Source organism: Xylocopa sonorina, chromosome 3, assembly GCF_050948175.1.
Source record: "Xylocopa sonorina isolate GNS202 chromosome 3, iyXylSono1_principal, whole genome shotgun sequence".
In the NCBI taxonomy this organism is placed as follows: Eukaryota; Metazoa; Arthropoda; class Insecta; order Hymenoptera; family Apidae; genus Xylocopa; species Xylocopa sonorina.
In genome coordinates this window covers 2,920,874-2,939,345 of record NC_135195.1, presented here as the reverse complement: position 1 = coordinate 2,939,345, position 18,472 = coordinate 2,920,874, and the positions used below count along the sequence as shown (strand labels likewise).

General features: G+C 28.2%; 3 protein-coding genes across 5 annotated transcripts; all 3 read right to left on the bottom strand.

Annotated features, from left to right (window-relative positions):
- Nucleotides 1-732: 732 nt before the first annotated feature.
- Fkbp59 (FK506-binding protein 59kD) lies at nucleotides 733-3,618 on the bottom strand. 3 transcript variants are annotated; one of them, XM_076911133.1, is made up of 6 exons: nucleotides 3,447-3,617; nucleotides 2,893-3,229; nucleotides 2,337-2,457; nucleotides 1,970-2,217; nucleotides 1,387-1,896; nucleotides 733-1,147 (listed from the first exon to the last, which is right to left on the bottom strand). In XM_076911133.1, the coding sequence occupies exons 2-6, from the start codon at nucleotides 3,226-3,228 to the stop codon at nucleotides 980-982; spliced, it is 1,383 nt and encodes a 460-aa protein (XP_076767248.1). In that variant the 5' UTR covers nucleotide 3,229; nucleotides 3,447-3,617; the 3' UTR covers nucleotides 733-979. The 3 variants fall into 3 exon arrangements, with proteins under 3 accessions (XP_076767248.1, XP_076767249.1, XP_076748525.1); XM_076911134.1 differs by having other exon boundaries at nucleotides 1,021-1,158; XM_076892410.1 differs by lacking the exon at nucleotides 733-1,147 and adding an exon at nucleotides 1,250-1,268 and having other exon boundaries at nucleotides 3,447-3,618.
- A 1,105-nt stretch (nucleotides 3,619-4,723) lies between these two features.
- On the bottom strand, nucleotides 4,724-11,439 carry LOC143433450 (DNA topoisomerase 2-like). The gene is made up of 22 exons (XM_076910786.1): nucleotides 11,108-11,439; nucleotides 10,737-10,980; nucleotides 10,276-10,662; nucleotides 9,935-10,174; nucleotides 9,755-9,860; nucleotides 9,533-9,685; nucleotides 9,258-9,427; nucleotides 8,957-9,167; nucleotides 8,263-8,851; nucleotides 7,880-8,111; nucleotides 7,613-7,812; nucleotides 7,392-7,527; nucleotides 7,012-7,311; nucleotides 6,593-6,826; nucleotides 6,331-6,522; nucleotides 6,101-6,227; nucleotides 5,860-6,018; nucleotides 5,628-5,703; nucleotides 5,471-5,538; nucleotides 5,299-5,355; nucleotides 5,095-5,258; nucleotides 4,724-4,924 (listed from the first exon to the last, which is right to left on the bottom strand). The coding sequence occupies exons 1-22, from the start codon at nucleotides 11,407-11,409 to the stop codon at nucleotides 4,754-4,756; spliced, it is 4,518 nt and encodes a 1,505-aa protein (XP_076766901.1). The 5' UTR covers nucleotides 11,410-11,439; the 3' UTR covers nucleotides 4,724-4,753.
- Nucleotides 11,440-16,244: 4,805 nt separating this feature from the next.
- Snap29 (Synaptosomal-associated protein 29kDa) lies at nucleotides 16,245-17,719 on the bottom strand. The gene is made up of 3 exons (XM_076892872.1): nucleotides 17,391-17,719; nucleotides 16,359-16,957; nucleotides 16,245-16,323 (listed from the first exon to the last, which is right to left on the bottom strand). Exons 1-2 carry the CDS (start codon nucleotides 17,661-17,663, stop codon nucleotides 16,439-16,441), a joined length of 792 nt encoding a protein of 263 aa, XP_076748987.1. The 5' UTR covers nucleotides 17,664-17,719; the 3' UTR covers nucleotides 16,245-16,323; nucleotides 16,359-16,438.
- Nucleotides 17,720-18,472: the final 753 nt, after the last annotated feature.

The window sequence follows — 18,472 nt, the reverse complement described above, 5'->3', positions numbered from 1 at the left end:
GCAGTGTCTTATTACATACTTTATTTTTATTCGTATGCCTTTCATCGCTGCTTTGTCGATCAAAATGTAGCAAAAAAAATGTAATTTTCTATACCAGGGATTCTCAACAGGGCTGGTATTGACCCCCTGGAGGTCGATGATGATTAAAAGGGTCTAAAGGGTTCTAAATTTTTCTTCATATTCTATGTCTGATTATTATGTCTGTATATTGTTGAAAAATCGGAGTTCGATGCAGAAAATTATTATTTTAAAAGGGGTCGATGCAAGAAGATCGGGAATCCCTGTTTTATACATTATTTTTACACATCATTTTACATAAATATGCTTTAAAAGTAATTATAATAATTACATTTCATTATTTTATGATATATTTAACTTATACCTGAATCTCTGTTCTATAGTAATTATAAATCATTGTACACAAATTTCGACTGACGAAGATACGATAATAATATATAATTTACAAAATTATTTGTACAGAAGTAAATGTATGCGTAATGGTAAAGGATATCGTTTGTTCAAACATTAAATATTAGCATCACGTCTTACCACGCCACATGTATAGTAATAATATGGAATGTATCATATATGACGTTATTAGCAAGAAACATTATATCAGATACAAATTCACAAATCACTGCCAATCACACTAATCAAAATTATAAAATGAACCTGTATCGACCTTATTGTAGTAACACGGATTTATATGTATGAAAAATAAACAAGGCAACAAAAGTGAGAACATTTTTATTTGTTAAAATTCGTGAGTCAGTCACGCAAAATATGAGATTTCTTGACTAGGCTGTATCATATGTCACAGAGTACTAATAAACTATATATGACAACAAGTTAAATGTTCACTGTCTGAACAGTACTAGTTTAAAGAAAGATCGGGTAATTATAGTTAACAAAACTTTGTACTGCCGGCAATTAAAAGTAGGGCAGTGTAAAGAATGGGGCAAAGGAATGGACAATTATTTTACATATTTTGAAATTCGTCAGTACCATTAGCGTTGAGCATAAGTATGTTAGGATTCTCCTTTTCAAAAGCAGTTGCGTCTCTGCCTCCAGGTCGTTCTTCTTGTCCCCATTCACCCAAGGCCCCACATAACACGTCCGGTTGCTCCCGCAGCTTTTCCTCCTCCTTCTGTGACATTACTAACAATTTATGGTCAAACGTATCACGTCAATATGGAATAGAAACTTGTTTCAAATTATACATTTGACCGCGAGTAAATTTAATCAACATATTGCGTGTTGTTTTTTTACTGTGAACCATAAATAAAAGGCAGAAATAAAAGTTATTCAAATTGTTTATACAAATGTATAACGAGAAATTAAATATTTTTAGTCCATATTAGACATAGTTAGCTACTTTTTACAAACCTGTTTATCCTCTTGGGCAAATTTGTCAAACATATTTGCGTACAGCTTTTTCTCTTTCGCTAATTGTTTTTTAATTAAATTGTTGCAAGCTATGATTTGTTTCGCGGCTGCTGTATTTTTTGGTTCTACTTTCAATACTTCTTGGAAGTCTTTAATCGCGATTTCAGGCGACGCTAATCCAAGGTACGATTGCCCTCTTCTAAACAGTGCCTTTTCATTTTGTGCGTCCAGTTTCAAGACTTCGTTACATGAATCTTTTGCTTCAACATACTGATTTGTTTTTAAGTAACATAAGGCAAGATTTAAATGCGTTGCTACCAGAAGATTATCTGCTTCTGTTTTCAAATCTTCATCAATATTGCTTCCATATTTCAAAAGTGAGGCAGCTTTCTTATACAATTTAATTGCTAAATTGTATTTATCGGCTTTAAAATAATTTGTTCCTTTCTCTTTACAAATCTTAACTTGTTCTAGTTGTTCCTTATTCTCTAAGAACATAATTTCTTTAGCCTGAAAAATCCACGGATATATTAAGTGTAATTAATATATTATATGTTAAATGATATATTGACAGGATAATTACTCTTTCAAAACTTTTTAATTCTACTATATATTCTACTGTTGCATTTGGTGGAATGCCAAATTCAGTATTTCCTACGTCTTTAAATGCATATTTGCTTTTAATTTTAAGTTTTGACTTCTCTAAACGATTAAAGCTTCCCAAGGCCACCTCTACACCTTCTATAACACCATATTCTTCTCCGTCTCCGAGGGTGAATTGTACATCCCTATCTTCAAATACTTGACCATTATACGATCCCGTTAAGTGAACTAAAATAAAAATTTTAACCAATTTAAACTTGGTATAATGTCCCTGCATTTTGAACAAATTATTACATTGTAAAATTGTCCTATAATATCTATTAAATGTATGTTACAATTGTATTAACCATTTACTAAAGCTCCTTCATTTGGTGTTGTATAACTTTTCCCCTGTACAATCTGATACCTCTCAATGCTACCATCTTTGTTGGGACTTAAATCTTCTCCTTTCCAATCAATCATTTCGATCTAAAAGACAAACAATATTTAAAATCAATATATCTAATAATATTAGATTTCTAAGTTAGAGCTAAAGTAGCAAATTTTAATACGTACGTATATAAATATTTTGTTTATTCTAAAGAAAACTAACACATTTAAATGAATTGTTTTACAAAGATAACATGAATTATAATGATATACCATGTATGTTACATTTTATAATACATGTGATGATATAGATTGATATTGTCTAGCAAATTACATATATATATAGCTTTCATAAATATTAATGAATATGCAATACAAGTGACAAAAGGATATATGTCATACATATTAATACATGCATAATAGCATGTTAAAACAGTGCAAAAGCACTTTTGCAGTCAAAGTGTTATGCAAATTAATGATGAAGATTAATATTTTTACAATAAAAGTGGTAACGATGAAAACCTAATAACTTACTTCAAATTTAAGTGTTGCATTTGGAGGGATTTTAGGTGGACTTCCATTTTCTCCGTATGCGTATGCAGGAGCACATGTCAATAATGCTACTTCACCCCTTTTCATAGTAGCTACTCCTATGTCCCATGCTTTGATTACCATTCCTTTCTTAAGTTCAAATTGAAATGGTTCATTACGATCTTTGCTGGAGTCAAACTTTGTACCGTCCAGCAATGTACCAGTATAATGAACTGTCACAGTGCATCCAGGTGATGGTGTTTCATCTCCGATACCTTCCTTGATTATTTCCTTCAAAACACCTTCATCCTTGTTAGGCGATATATCAACTGCAGCCATTCTACGAATACACAATACAAAATAATTGTAACTAAATTTTCGTCTAATAGTTTACAGTGCTTCGCGAATAACAATGTAAATATGACGTAAAATGTTAATAACGAGTTCGAACTTGATATTTTTTTACCATAGAAATAGAACTAGAAATATATTTATACATTTATTTCAAAATACAAATGAAAACGTAGGACGTAATAATATAATTGAAAAGTACTTACTTTCTTTGAATCTTCTCAACAAGATGGTTTTGTTAAACAAAATAGTACTTTACGTACCCGTTCAAATAACGTAGATGAATCTAGAAACTACCTGACTTCGGAGTTCGTTTAAAGTAATCAATTTCATAGAACTTACCAGAAATTCTATGCTTCGTTTCCATATCGATCATCGACTTTTAATCGCCACATCTCGATTTTATAGTCGATATATCTTTTACAATTAATCGACTATATCTAGTAGACAGTATCGATAGTATGCAGTATAGTGATTTCACCAGGACTGTCGATACACGATTTTGATTAGTTAAACAAAAAAATATTTGAATCAAAAGGTGATATTAAGTGAATAATTTATTGGTATGTACAAAAACTTAAAAAGATATCTCTTTTTCATAAAAAATTGCAATTATCTTAATATTATGTATTTTTAATAATTTAGTTCGTATACAAAATATATCACTTTTTTTTTGCTTATCTTTCGGTGCAATTTTGTCAAAGTTTTTCTCACGAGATGAAATACCTTTTAATCTGCAGTATCATGAAAGTTTTTACCAATCAATACTGAATTTCATAAATTATAACCTGCTTTTTCTTCAATAATTTAAAAAACTTATACACGATATATTTTAACATACATAAAATTTATTTATTTTTGCAACAAAAATATTTAAGTATTTTTCTAAATATGCTATCACATTGTATTTTATAAATATAACTTAACTGTTATTGAAAAATTAAATTTATTCTAATACGTATCTTATAAAACGCGTATGTGCACTATGCTTCATTGGTTCTGACGCGACATGTAACATTAAAGGTTCATCTCAAACGGATCAGCTAATAAGCATAAAAGAATTACGAAGTTGTAATTCGTGGTTTGATTAACACGTGATTAACAAATCCGCAACTGCTCATAATCATTGATAAGTAGTTGACAAATGATCGTAAATGGTCAGCGCGTTACTTGTTAATCGGATCATAGCCTAATGACTTTTTAAAGTTCTAAAATGGTCTGTCTGAATTAAGCCTAAAACTTGTGAACTTGTAGAACACGAAGCATTTACAGCCCTTCTAAGTGCATTCCTCACTTAAACAATCTTCGGTTTCAATCCATACTAATTTCACATTGCGTCAGAATCAATAAGACTCATATTATACATCGTACAAAATGTAACATTATAAATACAAAATACATTACTAGATATAACAATTGAATGAACTTGTTAAAATTGTATTAAGGCAAGATCTTAGTTTTTAAAAATAGCTTTGATATCTGTTCTTATTTTAAAAATATTATATGAAACTTATCACTCGGAATTCCTTACTATATCGTCATCATCGTCATCATCCGACTTGATCGCATACGAAATAACTTTACGAGCACGACCAACAGCTTTTCGTAGTGGTAACGGAGAAGTTTTTATTGCCTTAGTGAATTTTTCATCCTCTGAGTCGGATTTCTTCTTCCTTCTCTTTGCCTGTATTGTGAAATAAATCTTATACTAATATATAAAAATAGTTATACAAAATTAACGAATAATATTGACTCATAATAATATCACAACAGCATAATTATTTATTTTTATTCTACAACACAACAACAACGTACGTTGTAACGCTCCTCGATATGAAGTATGTTATTACTTACAGGTTTTTGCTTATTTGTGGAAACGTCTTCATCCGACTCTGAGTCAGACGAAACTATTTTCATTTTTGCTTGTTTTTTTTGTCCTTTCCCCTTATTTTGAATTGCTTTTTTAGCAGGAGCTAAACAACGCGTAACAGAATGTATGAAATATTTTGTGATAAAAAAAGGATGGTAACAATGAGGATATAATATTTGTTATTATACCTTTTTTCGGAGGTGAGAATAATGTAGATGAATCGCCACTAGATGCTATAACAGCTGCTGCAGAGACAAACACGTAAAATGTAATAATTAATATATCATAAGAAATCATAATAAAGTAATAGCATAATTGAAATCTTTATACTAATGATAATCCATATAAATATATATTTACTTTTCTTATCCACTTTAGGGTTATCATCATCAGAATTTATATCAATAGTAATGACAGGTTTTGCTTTCCTGGAAAGATTTCATAGCAATAAAGTTTGAATATTTTTTTTATATGATATTGTATAGTACGATGTGTATGCCATAAATAAGATACTCACTGCTCTACATCTGAAGAAACAGTAACATCATCACTTGAAGAAGATTCGTCAGTACTTATATTGTACTTCTTTTTAGCTATAATGTTGAGTTAAGATAAAAATATAAATGCAATAGATGTATTTAAACGTTAATGTAGATATCATATTGTTATACACTGTAGTTTGTAATATGTATACTTTAGTCATTAAAAATTGCAAATGTAAGCTAATTTTATTAAAAAATAGTTCGTACCTGCAGTTCTACATGCAACACGAGGTTCTGGAGGTTCTGGATGAGGAGAAATGCTACCAAAATCAATATCATCATCGCTGACCGACATTTCATCGTTCCTTGCAGCTTTTTTTCCTCCTTTCCCTGCTGTCTTAAATTGTAATGTTGATTGCTTCAATTCTAATTAAACGAACGAAACAATACATTGGTATTTACGATCAATGCAAAATATACTGCTTATTATAACTACATGGGTATATACTTCTCTTGGCGCCCGCTTTCTTTTCTTGATTTTCTGTAACAGTCCCCAATCTTTCGTCTAAAGATTTATTATTTGCTTTGACCAACATATCAAATTCATCTTCGATTTCAGCTGGTTGCTCCTTTTTCTAATATTTTACATAAAATATTCTCTTAAACTCATATCAATATGGTGCATATAAAAAAAATTGGATTATAAAGAAGACAAATAAATTTGACAATATATGTTACCTGTTTAGATTTTTTTTTAATGCCTTCTTTTTTATCTTTGGACACAGTTTCTGCTTTATCTATTTTTTTTTTTAATTCGGTGTCAATTACGGGTACTATTCGACGAATATTATCAGAAACATAATACTTAGATGGTGGTTTTTTAATATTTGTTCTTGATTTCTCTTCTTCTTTCCTTTCTTTTTCTTCTATCTGTAATAACATATAATATATGTGAGAAAGAGTAAATCATTTTGCAAAAAAGTAGAAAAAATTTACTTACTCTGTTCAATTCATTTAACAAATTATCTAAATCTTCTTTCCACAAAGATATAGGTGTACGAATTTGTAATCTTTTCAGTTCTGCTATTTTAGCATCTCTCTGACGTAAGAGCTCATCTTTTTTTTCTTTTGTTAAACTCCATAATGTCATTCCTAATAAATAATCAAAATTTTCCTTTTCTACCACAGCAGTTGATGCATCTGCTTCAGTTTCAACATTTTCGGCTATTTCTTCCTATTAATGCATCATAAAATTTGTATATTCAATATTTGTATTAAAATGGAGATAGTGGTTGCGATAAATGTTATTTTTGTATGATTGATTTTTTTATCTTTCACTTGAGTTGCTAACTTCGGTATAATGATTAAACGTTGTTGGATTATCAGATATATTGCTTTATATTATGATTTAATACTCACTAAAATTTCTTCCCTATTCTGCGTTAATTTCCAGGCTACAACTGGATCAGAATCATAATTCCGGTTAATTAGTTCCGCTATCATATCTTTTCTTTTCTTATTTTCTATTATTAATGTGCCATCACATTTCTCTAAAATAAATCGTGCTTGGTTTGATAATTTTGATGCTTCGGCTTGTAAGATACCTTCCAAATAGTCTTTCCTTTTATGATACAATTCTAATCTCACTTTATAGAAATTTTTTAATATTTGAACAGCACTATCATATTTCTGGAGACATTGATTTTCGTCAAATGCACACTATTAAAAAAAAAAAATGTAATTATCTCCGAATTCAAGTCTTATGAGTTCTAATATCAAGTATACTATAGTATACTTACCATAGATGTAACTGTTGTAACTGATTGCAATTTAAATGCCTTATGAAGACCATCTCTTTCTAATTCTACCAACTTATCACGAGTTAACATTACTATAAAGTGTACTGCTACATCTGTATTATATTCTTTGTAATCTCTAAAATATTATAAGGGCAACAGTAAGTACAAAACATCTTAAATATTTACCCTACTATATTAATATAAATAACGATTATAATTACGTGATAATAGGAGGAGTCTTGTCGGTTCCATGTAGCATTGGTTCTAATACAGTTTCTTTATACGTTTGGGTCCATACTCCAATTGGAAGTTCAGTGATTTCAACTTTATCTGGTCCTATTATTGAGATTTCACCATTAAAAATATACCTATAATCTCCACAACTTTCTACAATCCCCTTGTAGTTTTTGTAGTATGGTATCTATATAAAATAGTACAAAATAAGTAAAAAATAAATATCAAATAAACCTTTGTGTGAAATATATTACCATAGGTTTTGGGTCACCGCCGTCCACCATTCTATACAAGTTTTCAATTAATTCTCTAGGATTATAATTCGGTATTCTTGTCATCCATCCTGTACCAATCCCATCAGCTCCGTTCACTAATACCATTGGTATAATTGGTACATAATAAACAGGTTCAATTTTTTGATTATCATCATACTCATATCTCAGTAATACATCATCATGTTTATGAAATATAAATCTCGCTAATGGGCTGTAATTAACAAAGAAAGATACATAAGAATTGTTTTTTGTTCATATAATTCTACATACACAAATATAATGTATATTATTTATTTCCTCATTTGTTATATCAACAGTTGTTAAATACTCGGTAATAATATACATATACCTAATGCAAATACCTAAGCATTGTGAAGATATATCGAGGACTCGCTGCATCTTTTCCTCCCGTAAGTCTTGTACCAAATTGACCAATAGGTTGAAGTAAGTTGATATTATTACTTCCTACAAAATTCTGTGCAAGATTAATAATAGTTGACATAAGCGATACTTCGCCATGATGATACGCTGAGTGTTCAGCAACAGAGCCGGCTAATTGTGCAACCTTTATTTCACGTTTATCATTACGTTTTAAGCAGGTGTATATCACCTTTCTTTGTCCAGGTTTGAAACCATCCATCATATTCGGTATAGAACGAACATTATCGTACATACTGAATAGAACTAATTCTGCATTAATGAAATCCGAAAATGTCACAGCACGTGTATCCTTTTCATATAAATAACGTTCTCCAAGTCCAATTTCCTTTCTCCGTTTTGTTTCATCCATATGATTCATTAACCAATCCTTACGTTGATCAACACATTTTTTGCTGAAAGCCATGACAATATTTTGATCATCATTATCTCCTTCGTATCTAAAGCGTATCCTATGTCTAGCCATATTTTCAAAATATTCTTTAGCTTCCTTAGCAGTGGAAGTACCCAAACCTATAAGGAAACGATAATTTTAATGTATTTCAAGAAATAAAAATCCTGATATGTAATGTAATTATTGAAAAATATTAAAAGATAAACAAAACAAAACATATAAACCTTTGTAGTACTTGATCTTGTAAGTATGAAAATTATCGGTTTCTGACTTCCACTTATCAAATTCTGGTATTGAAAAGAAACTTAATACTTGATTTCCTTTTGTTGCTTTAACAATAGGTGTAATAAATTCTTCTATGAAATTTAATCTCAATAATGATGGCCAATTATGATGAATAAAATTAATTATTAACCCTTTGATATGGGAACCATCCTTAATGAATACATATGACACAATTATATTATAATAGAATTAAAATTAATATATATGTATTGAAATGCTAAATTTATTTAAAAGATTTACCTGATCCTGATCAGTCATTATCATCAATTTTCCATATCGTAACGTTTTTAGGTCATCTCGAGTTTCGTACTTCTTTTTATATTGGAGACCAAGAATCTTTATTAAATTATTAATTTCTGCATTTTCCAATATCTGTTTATGTGTTGCCTCTCTTACATTCAACAATTTACCTAAAATTTAAAATATTGAAAAATAATATGGTACACGTACATATTTAAGTAATTTACAAGAACATAGCTTTAATTAACATTATTACGTTTGTAAATACTATTTACCTCTCAAAGGAAATACACCATATTTATCTCTACCTATCGACGCAATGCCGGATACGGCCATAGTTTTAGCTGAATCTCCCTCTGTCAAGATAAGTGTACAATCCAATGATTTATCAGTTCCCGCATCATTAGCATCTTCTAATTTCGGTATTCCTAATATACAAAATTGTATAATTATAGTTATAAACTAAATAACAAAGCTGTTTCATCTGCTGAAATTACCTTGCAACTTCCTTTTCTTCGTTTTAGGTCCTAATCTTTGTAACTGAGAATCAGCTTTAAATTTTGCCCAAGATAAAACTGCTTCTACAATTCCAAGTTTTGTTACCTATATGGATAAGTTAGAATTTTTTATGAATCTATACAAATATAATAATAATAAAACTGCATTTTAATATTTACAGATGTAATAAATTTGTCAGTAAATGTGCACTTTGATCCAAAATTTTTTGGTTGCAACGTCATATTTTCCTTAGTTTGTGAATCAAATGTAGGATTATTAATAAGACAATTAATAAAAACCCACAAATGGTTCTTTATTTGAAATGGTTTAATAGTTAGATCAGACTTATTCTTTTTTTTTAGTACTTCTGTTAGTTGTTTCACTATTAAGTCTGTAACATGATCCACGTGTCGTCCACCCTGTTTACAAAATTAACTTTTTAATCTTTCCTCCATGACAGAATTTAGACTTATTAGTAATACAATATATGATATATTAATCTCTCCATATAATTAATTACCTTTGTTGTCGCGATACTGTTCACGAAAGACATTTGTTGGAAACCCATATTAGACAATACAACAGCTACCTCCCACCGAGGACCACAATTTTCATATATAACTTTTAATGGGTTGCCAAAATCGTCTTCTCTACCCCTAATATAAATATCGACATAGTCCTTGAAATCGTTGACAGGAACCCTGGTACCATTCAGATAGACTTTAACGCCTCTAGTAGAAGCTGCTACATCGAAAGCTCTTCGAGACATAAGAGCAACTATGTCATCATCTAAAGTGTCCATTTTGAATTTTGACAAATCTGGTGCAAATATTACTCTTGTAAAATCTTCACCATGGAAGTCCTTAATTCTAGGTTCGGTTGAACTTCCCATGTTGTTATTCCATGTCTACAAGTATAATCAACTTATATATATTATGCAAAACGAATGTGTCTATGTAAAATATATTTTTATAAGATTACTTGTTTCAAACTTTTCTTGTATTCCTTAGATGCAGTTTCCACAGTAAAAGTATGACTAAAAATATTACATAGTTTGGCACCATATCCATTTCTACCACCTGTTACTTTCTCCTCTTTATCATCATAATTGGAAGATGTTAATAAATGGCCAAATATCATGGTAGGAACATACATGTTTTCCTCTTTGTGAATCACTACTGGAATACCTTTACCATTATTCCATACAGATATAATACCATGTTCTCTACAAATTAAGTTTATTTTGCATTAATTATATATCTCTAACGTATAATTTGCATACAATTAATTTTTAGTCAAGTGGCAAAATGTAATACATTCAATTATTATGTTAAACAACTTTTAGCTCTTACTGATTAATTTCAATTTTAATTGCATCCATTTTTGGATCACGCTGTTTATTATCTGCAGCATTAACTAAAATTTCATCGAATATTTTATATAACCCAGGAACATATTTTATTTCCTTCTGTACCATTAATTCTTTTTCTTTGTCATAAATCCACATCATTTCTGTTACTGGTTCAACAGAACCGATATATGTGTCTGGGCGCAATAAAATATGCTCTAATTGAGACTTTTTCTGATATATTCCTTCGATGGTTTTTTTGTTCCGTGCATTATTACCACTACCATTTTCTATTGCTGAACTCATTTTAATGCAGTATCTTTTTAAGTAGCTGTAACAAAAATATGAAAATCAACTATAGAATATGTAAATAAAAGTTTATAAATCACTGAGTATGATTTTATCTGAATCAATAATAATGAAATTTTGAATAAATAATGAAAATTTCAATGCTAAAAATGATATATAAATTATAAACTTATTAATTTAATTATACTTAATTACAATTATAATTAATACTGAATATTTTTGTAAGTATTTTATTACATGTCATTTTTAATAATACAATGATATACTAATTAAACAACTTGAGTACAATTAATATTAATAATTAACAAACAATTAGTTATTTAATAGTAGTAAAAAATCATTACAATTTGTAAACATGTATATAAATTGATTATCACAAATTTGTATATTACGAATAACGTTTTCATACTACGTGTAAACAAATCAGTTACTACATTTATAAACAAAAGTATGGAAGGTTATACATATTGAAGGACAAGGAATAATCAGCAGTTCTGTATACTAACGGTTTTGCTTATGTTTCATTAGTTTATCTACTGATTTTTTCGTACATATTCTGTCTATGAGGGAAAAGATTCGAAATGTAATGTTTATTTGTAATGAAAAAATCACCATATGATGAATCCAATGTAACGTATACATTATTTCTTTATGTCGTGGATAAATTGAATAAAAAGTGTATTATTGACATAAATATATTGAAATACTAAAATTAAACAGTAAATATATCATAAAGAAAATAAATAGTTTTACCAAATCTTTACTGAAACTCAAAATTATATCATTTTTTAAAAGTTTCATACCCAAAACAAACTTTACTAACATGGCGGGAAAACATTTTGTGTATGTAACGGCTATTTAGTATGACAATATGACTGATGCCAATTTTGCACATAAAATTTGTTTTTTGAAAAAAAGTACATATATATGAAATTTCCTCAAAAATAAAAAAATACTTTAAGAATGATATTAAATTACAAGTTGCATTGACGGCTTACCTGCAGTTAAATTGTAGTAAAAATTAAACCAAAGTCAACAATAAAAGGTTGCACGCCTATAAACTGTCCTTAACATTATAAAAATAACTTTAAAAAAATAAATTAAAGTTAAATTTGTAAAAAACGTTACTCTAGTTAAATTAAATATGCACAAACGTCTATGTATTTTGTGAGTCGCTACCGCTGGACACCAACCGTTTAAGAGGCACTCAACTAAATATAACCCCTAAAAAAATAAGGAGGAAAAAAACCGTATTGGTATATGATAGGTTGATAATTCTTGGCGCGAAATGAAACGACGAATACACTTCCTGATCCGTGAATACTAGTGGGAGAATAAATGTTGTAATAGGTTCAGTTAACCCATTGGTCACAGATGACGCCATTTAGCGGTTTGATTGTTTAAATATGTACTGTGAACACCAATTGGTTGGTCAAAATACAATAGTTGGAAAATGTAACGAACGCCGTCTACATTGAATATATATTTATATAGAATATTTATGAAATATATACTGCAATAGCATGATAGACGAAAGTAATTAAAATTTTGCATAAAAATATTTGGTATGTAGAAGTAACCCAAATAAATATCTATATACAACAAAATTTCTTTGCTTATTAATTTACTTTATAAATAAAATAAATAGCAAAGTTAATAGAAGAAAATAAATTGTTTAATATAAATCAAAGTTTCGATATAATTACTTTTACATCCATATATTTCCTTTTTTTTGCTTGTTATCTTCATCGCGGTGAATTTGCAACGATCAAAATTACGTACAATCTTATTGTAATTAAGTTTTACAATAAATGGACATACATGTCTTTTAACCATTGTATAAGAGCAATATTAGCGAAAAATAGAGATAGAAAAGTGCGATTATTGTGGAAGATTGCAGGAAACGTGACTGCACAATTGTGTTTTTTTGATATAAGATAAACATTATAATTGTACTGTGCAACCAATATAAATTCGCTGTCGTACAGATTGTTTCAGTTCTTTTTCAATCAACTATCTCAGTATGAAGTTGCTTAATATACATTTACTCTTCTTCATGTTGTTCTGCATTGCGGTAAAATTTTAATAACATAGTATAATAATATTTAATAACATTTTCAATATTTCTTTAGATCTACTACTTAATATATATATCGGATGTAATGGATAATATTAAAGGCAAAAGCATTTATATACATACACATATATTTATGACGTATGCCACGTAAAAGAACTTATCTGCAGTGTTGAGGGCGTTTCATTATCATTGATAATTACACTGATGTAGCTGTAAAATGATATTGTTTTCCATCATGTGAATCTAACTTTTATAATTATTTATGCTAACAATATCTTTTCATTATTGATTTCACATATTTTTGAGCATATATTACAGAAGACAGAAATTATTAATTTTTTAAGCTAACATTCACCATTCATTAAATTTGAATAAATTTCTTTCAGCAAAAGATAATTTGATATTTGTCTCTAACTTTTCATGTGTTTTTTTACTGACAGGCATGTACTATGGTTTCAATGGCTCATCATCATGATGAAAAAGACGGTTGCTTTCGATTTAGATTTCCAAATGGTAACGGAGGCGCAAATAATTCTACTAATGGTACAAACACAGGTAAATTACATAATTTTGCAGCACATATAATTTTACATGAAATTAAAAGATTCTTCTGAGTATGTAATTGTGAATTTATGAATTTTAGTGCATTGATTTAAAATCAGTTTATGATATAAAATTATTATATAACTAACTACTAATTATTTTGTAATAAAACTTTCCTGTTTCATAGTATTATTTACTTGTATTGCATTAGCATATTAATGTATTTATTTGCAGGTAAATGATGAAGAAATATAATTTTGGACAAATCAAAAAATGAAAAAGTAGACATAGTTAATCAGATGTTATAAAATTAAATTACAGAGAGTAATTTATTTTTAAGTGAAAATAAAATATTACATTCCTAAATACGTTTTATCCTTTTTCAATACTTTGCAAAATAAAAGGAAACAGAAAAACATAGTTTTATAATATTAAGAATCAGTAACCTTTTTTTCTATGTACATTAAGTTACAGATACTAACATACACAATTATGTTATTTTTTACTTCTGCAGCTAACTAATACCTTTTTTACATTATTATTATATCATTAATAGAATATTATTTTATATACAAAAATATTAAATATTTTCATTTTATACATGTGCAGTGGAATATCAAAATTTTACTTTTATGCAGATCTATAATAAAGCAATGAATTTTTTATTTCTGGAGGTAAGCAAAAAATAACTACTAATAACAATATGTTAAATTTGATACATTTATATACATATCTATATGTATGTATGCAGTAATACAAAATTATTAATATTACATCAAACATATGTATATATAAAGATTAAAATACAATTTAAATAAAATTTTATATAACTAATAGAGGGAGTCCAGTTTTTCTTCAATAATATTGGCAGTAAAATTGAGATTTGACTTATTTACTATCTACACTGTTCTTATATAAGGAACTTGTTATATTATGTGTTTCAAATAATACCAAGTGATTATGTGGAATTTTTTCCAGTAGTAAAACATAAGTACATGTATGCACTTATACTTTGAAACTAATATAATCTATACCTTACACTTTTTAATATTAATATCAATATTGTATTTATATATTATTATGCTTACATGTACATTGTAGAACATTTATTGTGTTCTTATCATTTAGAAATAATAATAAAGTAGGTATATAAATAGTAATTATAACTTAATTATGTTATACATAAATATTTGTACATTTTGTAGTGTAATTAATTATCTTAAGGGAAAGATTTGTATAGGCCAAAGGTACATAAACAATGTTTTTATGTGTAACTAATATGAATTTAAATTACACATATAATTAATTTAAATTAAATATATGTTAAGTCTGAAGTACTACACCAATTTAAAAAGTCAGATCTATATAATGTATTCTTATACTCTTCAATTTTACACCATATTGTCTATATGTGAACTTACTGTAAATTATCAAACAGAAATAATGTAAAATTTATAATAAACCTGTATAAATAAATTATCTTATTTAAAGCAATTTCAAATACAAGAAGAACATTGTTTTTAGAATTATATTTTTTACCTTGATTCCCTTTATATTAATATGTTTATTTAAAATTTGTAAATACTTATTCAGAGTATTTTGAATTTAAGTTTTCATATGTTTCACACAAACCATTAAAGACCAGTTTAAATTATTAAGTTTATCTAATGTAATAGTATTTCTAATAACAATGCTCACTCCTATAATGATTTTTATAGAATTTAATAACAATATTAAATTGTCGTAAAATACCAATATCACTTATTTATTGTAGCTAATATTATATCACAGTACATTTTAACATTTTTAGAATTTACTGGTTAACAAAAACAAGAATATGAAACATATAAAAATTGGTGTAAAAATTTTAATTTAACAATTTTTACTTACAGAAAGATTAAAAGAAGATCTGATTTTACTTAAAACAAGAAAAACATTGTACAATACATTTAATTAAAAATTATTATCTTTTAATACCATACATAGTAGGTACAAATAAAATTAATAATTAAAATAACAATTAATGTATGCGTTATTTTGTTTGTAAATGTCAGTATTTTATACACTCATCCGTTGATTTAATCAAATTCAAACTATTTCATTTTTTTTTATGCAACATATATGAAACATATATGAAAAGTAAATCAAAAGATGAGTGTGTGCGAGTATGCATTATTTCTTGTATGTTTTTCATTATAAGACTTTCCATTACCATAATCTTGTATTTTGTAGGCTACATGTAATATAAAGTAATCTTACAAAATAAATAATTATATGCAACAGTTTAAAAACTTGACTAAATAAGGCAAACATTCATTATACGTACATTTACAATTTTTAGATGTATGAAATTTAATATTCTAAGCAATTTTGTTTTCTTTTCATGTATTATAATGTACATTGTTTTTACTTTTTCAGTAGATGAGTGAGATCCTTATTCTGTTTCTGAAGCATTATATCTGTCTTTTCTGCTTTATCTGTTATATTATCAATCAAGTCATTCTGTAAATCTATCTCTTCTGATAATCCAATTGCTAAACCTTTCAATCTAGCTAAAGAACCGCTCATCTCATCCAAATTTTTTTCTAAAATCTTACTCACATTGTTACTCATAGTATTTGTACCTTCTATATCATCATCTAGGCCACGTAATTTTAATGCGGGGCTAGTATTAACTATATTAGTCTGTACTTGTTCCAAAGAGTTAGATAAAGCAGGGGATGTCATAGATTCAGAGCTAGAGGATTCTGACAATATAGTTGATGGTATTGGTGCGTCCATTGATTTACCGCTAAGATAATTTTTAAGACTTCCGAATACACTTTTTATACCCTGAATGTGCTTCTGACTAAATCTTAAAGTACTATTAATATCATCTAATCTCTTTTCTGTTCTTTCTAATTGTTCTCTCTGCCTAATGAGTTCCTGAAATAGAATGTTTAATATTTATATGTAAAGCAATAACACAATAATATATACATCGATATAGACATTTTATCTATAATGCTTAGCTACTTTCGAGGTATGATTCAAGCAGATTTTTAAACATTAATTTATGTATTAATAGTATGAGAATGAAATGTCAAGTTTAATTTTGTCGATTCTCTAACGTTGATATCACTAAGATTATTTAAAAAGATTGTTCTATAAAAAAATAAGAAACTAGTTCAAAGTCCTTTAAAGATAGATGTATAACAAAGAGTTACGCAAGTTTAAGCAGAATTAGTAAGTAACTTCGTATTATAATCGTCACTTATAGTGTTTCAGTTAATGGTATTATTGATATTAGTATTTAATTAAGTTGGAATAAAATCATTTGCTGTTATTATAACCAAGTAGTATTAAATTTTTGTATAACCTCTGCAGTAGCAGCTCCAATCTGTTCAGAATCTCTTAGCAGCGAAATAGATCTTTCCGACGATTGTATTGTGCGTTCTTCTATCTCTTTTTTTCGTTGCAATAACTGTTGATGCTTTTGCTCCAGATTGTTGTCAAAATTGCTGTAATGATTGTAATTCGCACGAGCAGTGGATCTCGGCGGCGCACTTTTAAGGAAGGTCTCGTCGTCGATATCGTCTTCGAGGGAGAAGAACGGATTTTTCGGATCACTTAAATAATTTTGACTTGCCATCTTGTAAAAATCAGCTCAGTTAACAACTTCTTTATCAACACACTAAAATTCGACGTCTGGTCGACTAGCTGAACGCTACCACAGATTACAGTAGCGCAACTGGCACGATTTTGTGTACAATATTTAATGCGCATGCGCGAAACTAGGCTCCAAATCGCAGTGCCATCTGAACTTCTGCCTCACTTGCTCTTTAGTTTTTCTTTCTCTCTCTTTCTTAGCAAACAAAAAGATGATTGAATATATAATCAAACCTGAAGCTGAATTTGGAGGGAATTCAATATCTGTTGAAAGCTGCTTGAAAGCGTTGAAGCACGTTCAAGCTATTTCGAAGATTTTGGGAGAAAAAGGAAAGAAAGCGAAAAAGAATCAATTTAAAATAATTGTTAATTTCTAAAAGTATTTTGATAAATAATTTAAGAGAATTGTTAATTTATATAAATATTTTAAATTATATATTCTCTTTGGAAGCACTTTGATCTTAGCTTTGTTTCAGATGTTGCTGCATTAATTTAATAATTAAAAAATGGACATAAGAAAGAAGTCAAATTGTGCAATACTGGGATGCTTAAAACAAATCAACGTGAACCGACATTATTTTAAATTTCCAAAGGAACAAGACAGGTATAACATGTCTTATAATATATCCCTTATGATTTTTTGATGCCATGCTTCTTTTGAGTAGTATAATATAAATATATGTAATATATAAATTAATATGTTATTGATAAAACTAATACAATTTTATATTACAGATGGTTGAAATGGGTAGGTGCATGTAAAAGATATGATCTACTATCTAAAGGTCCACA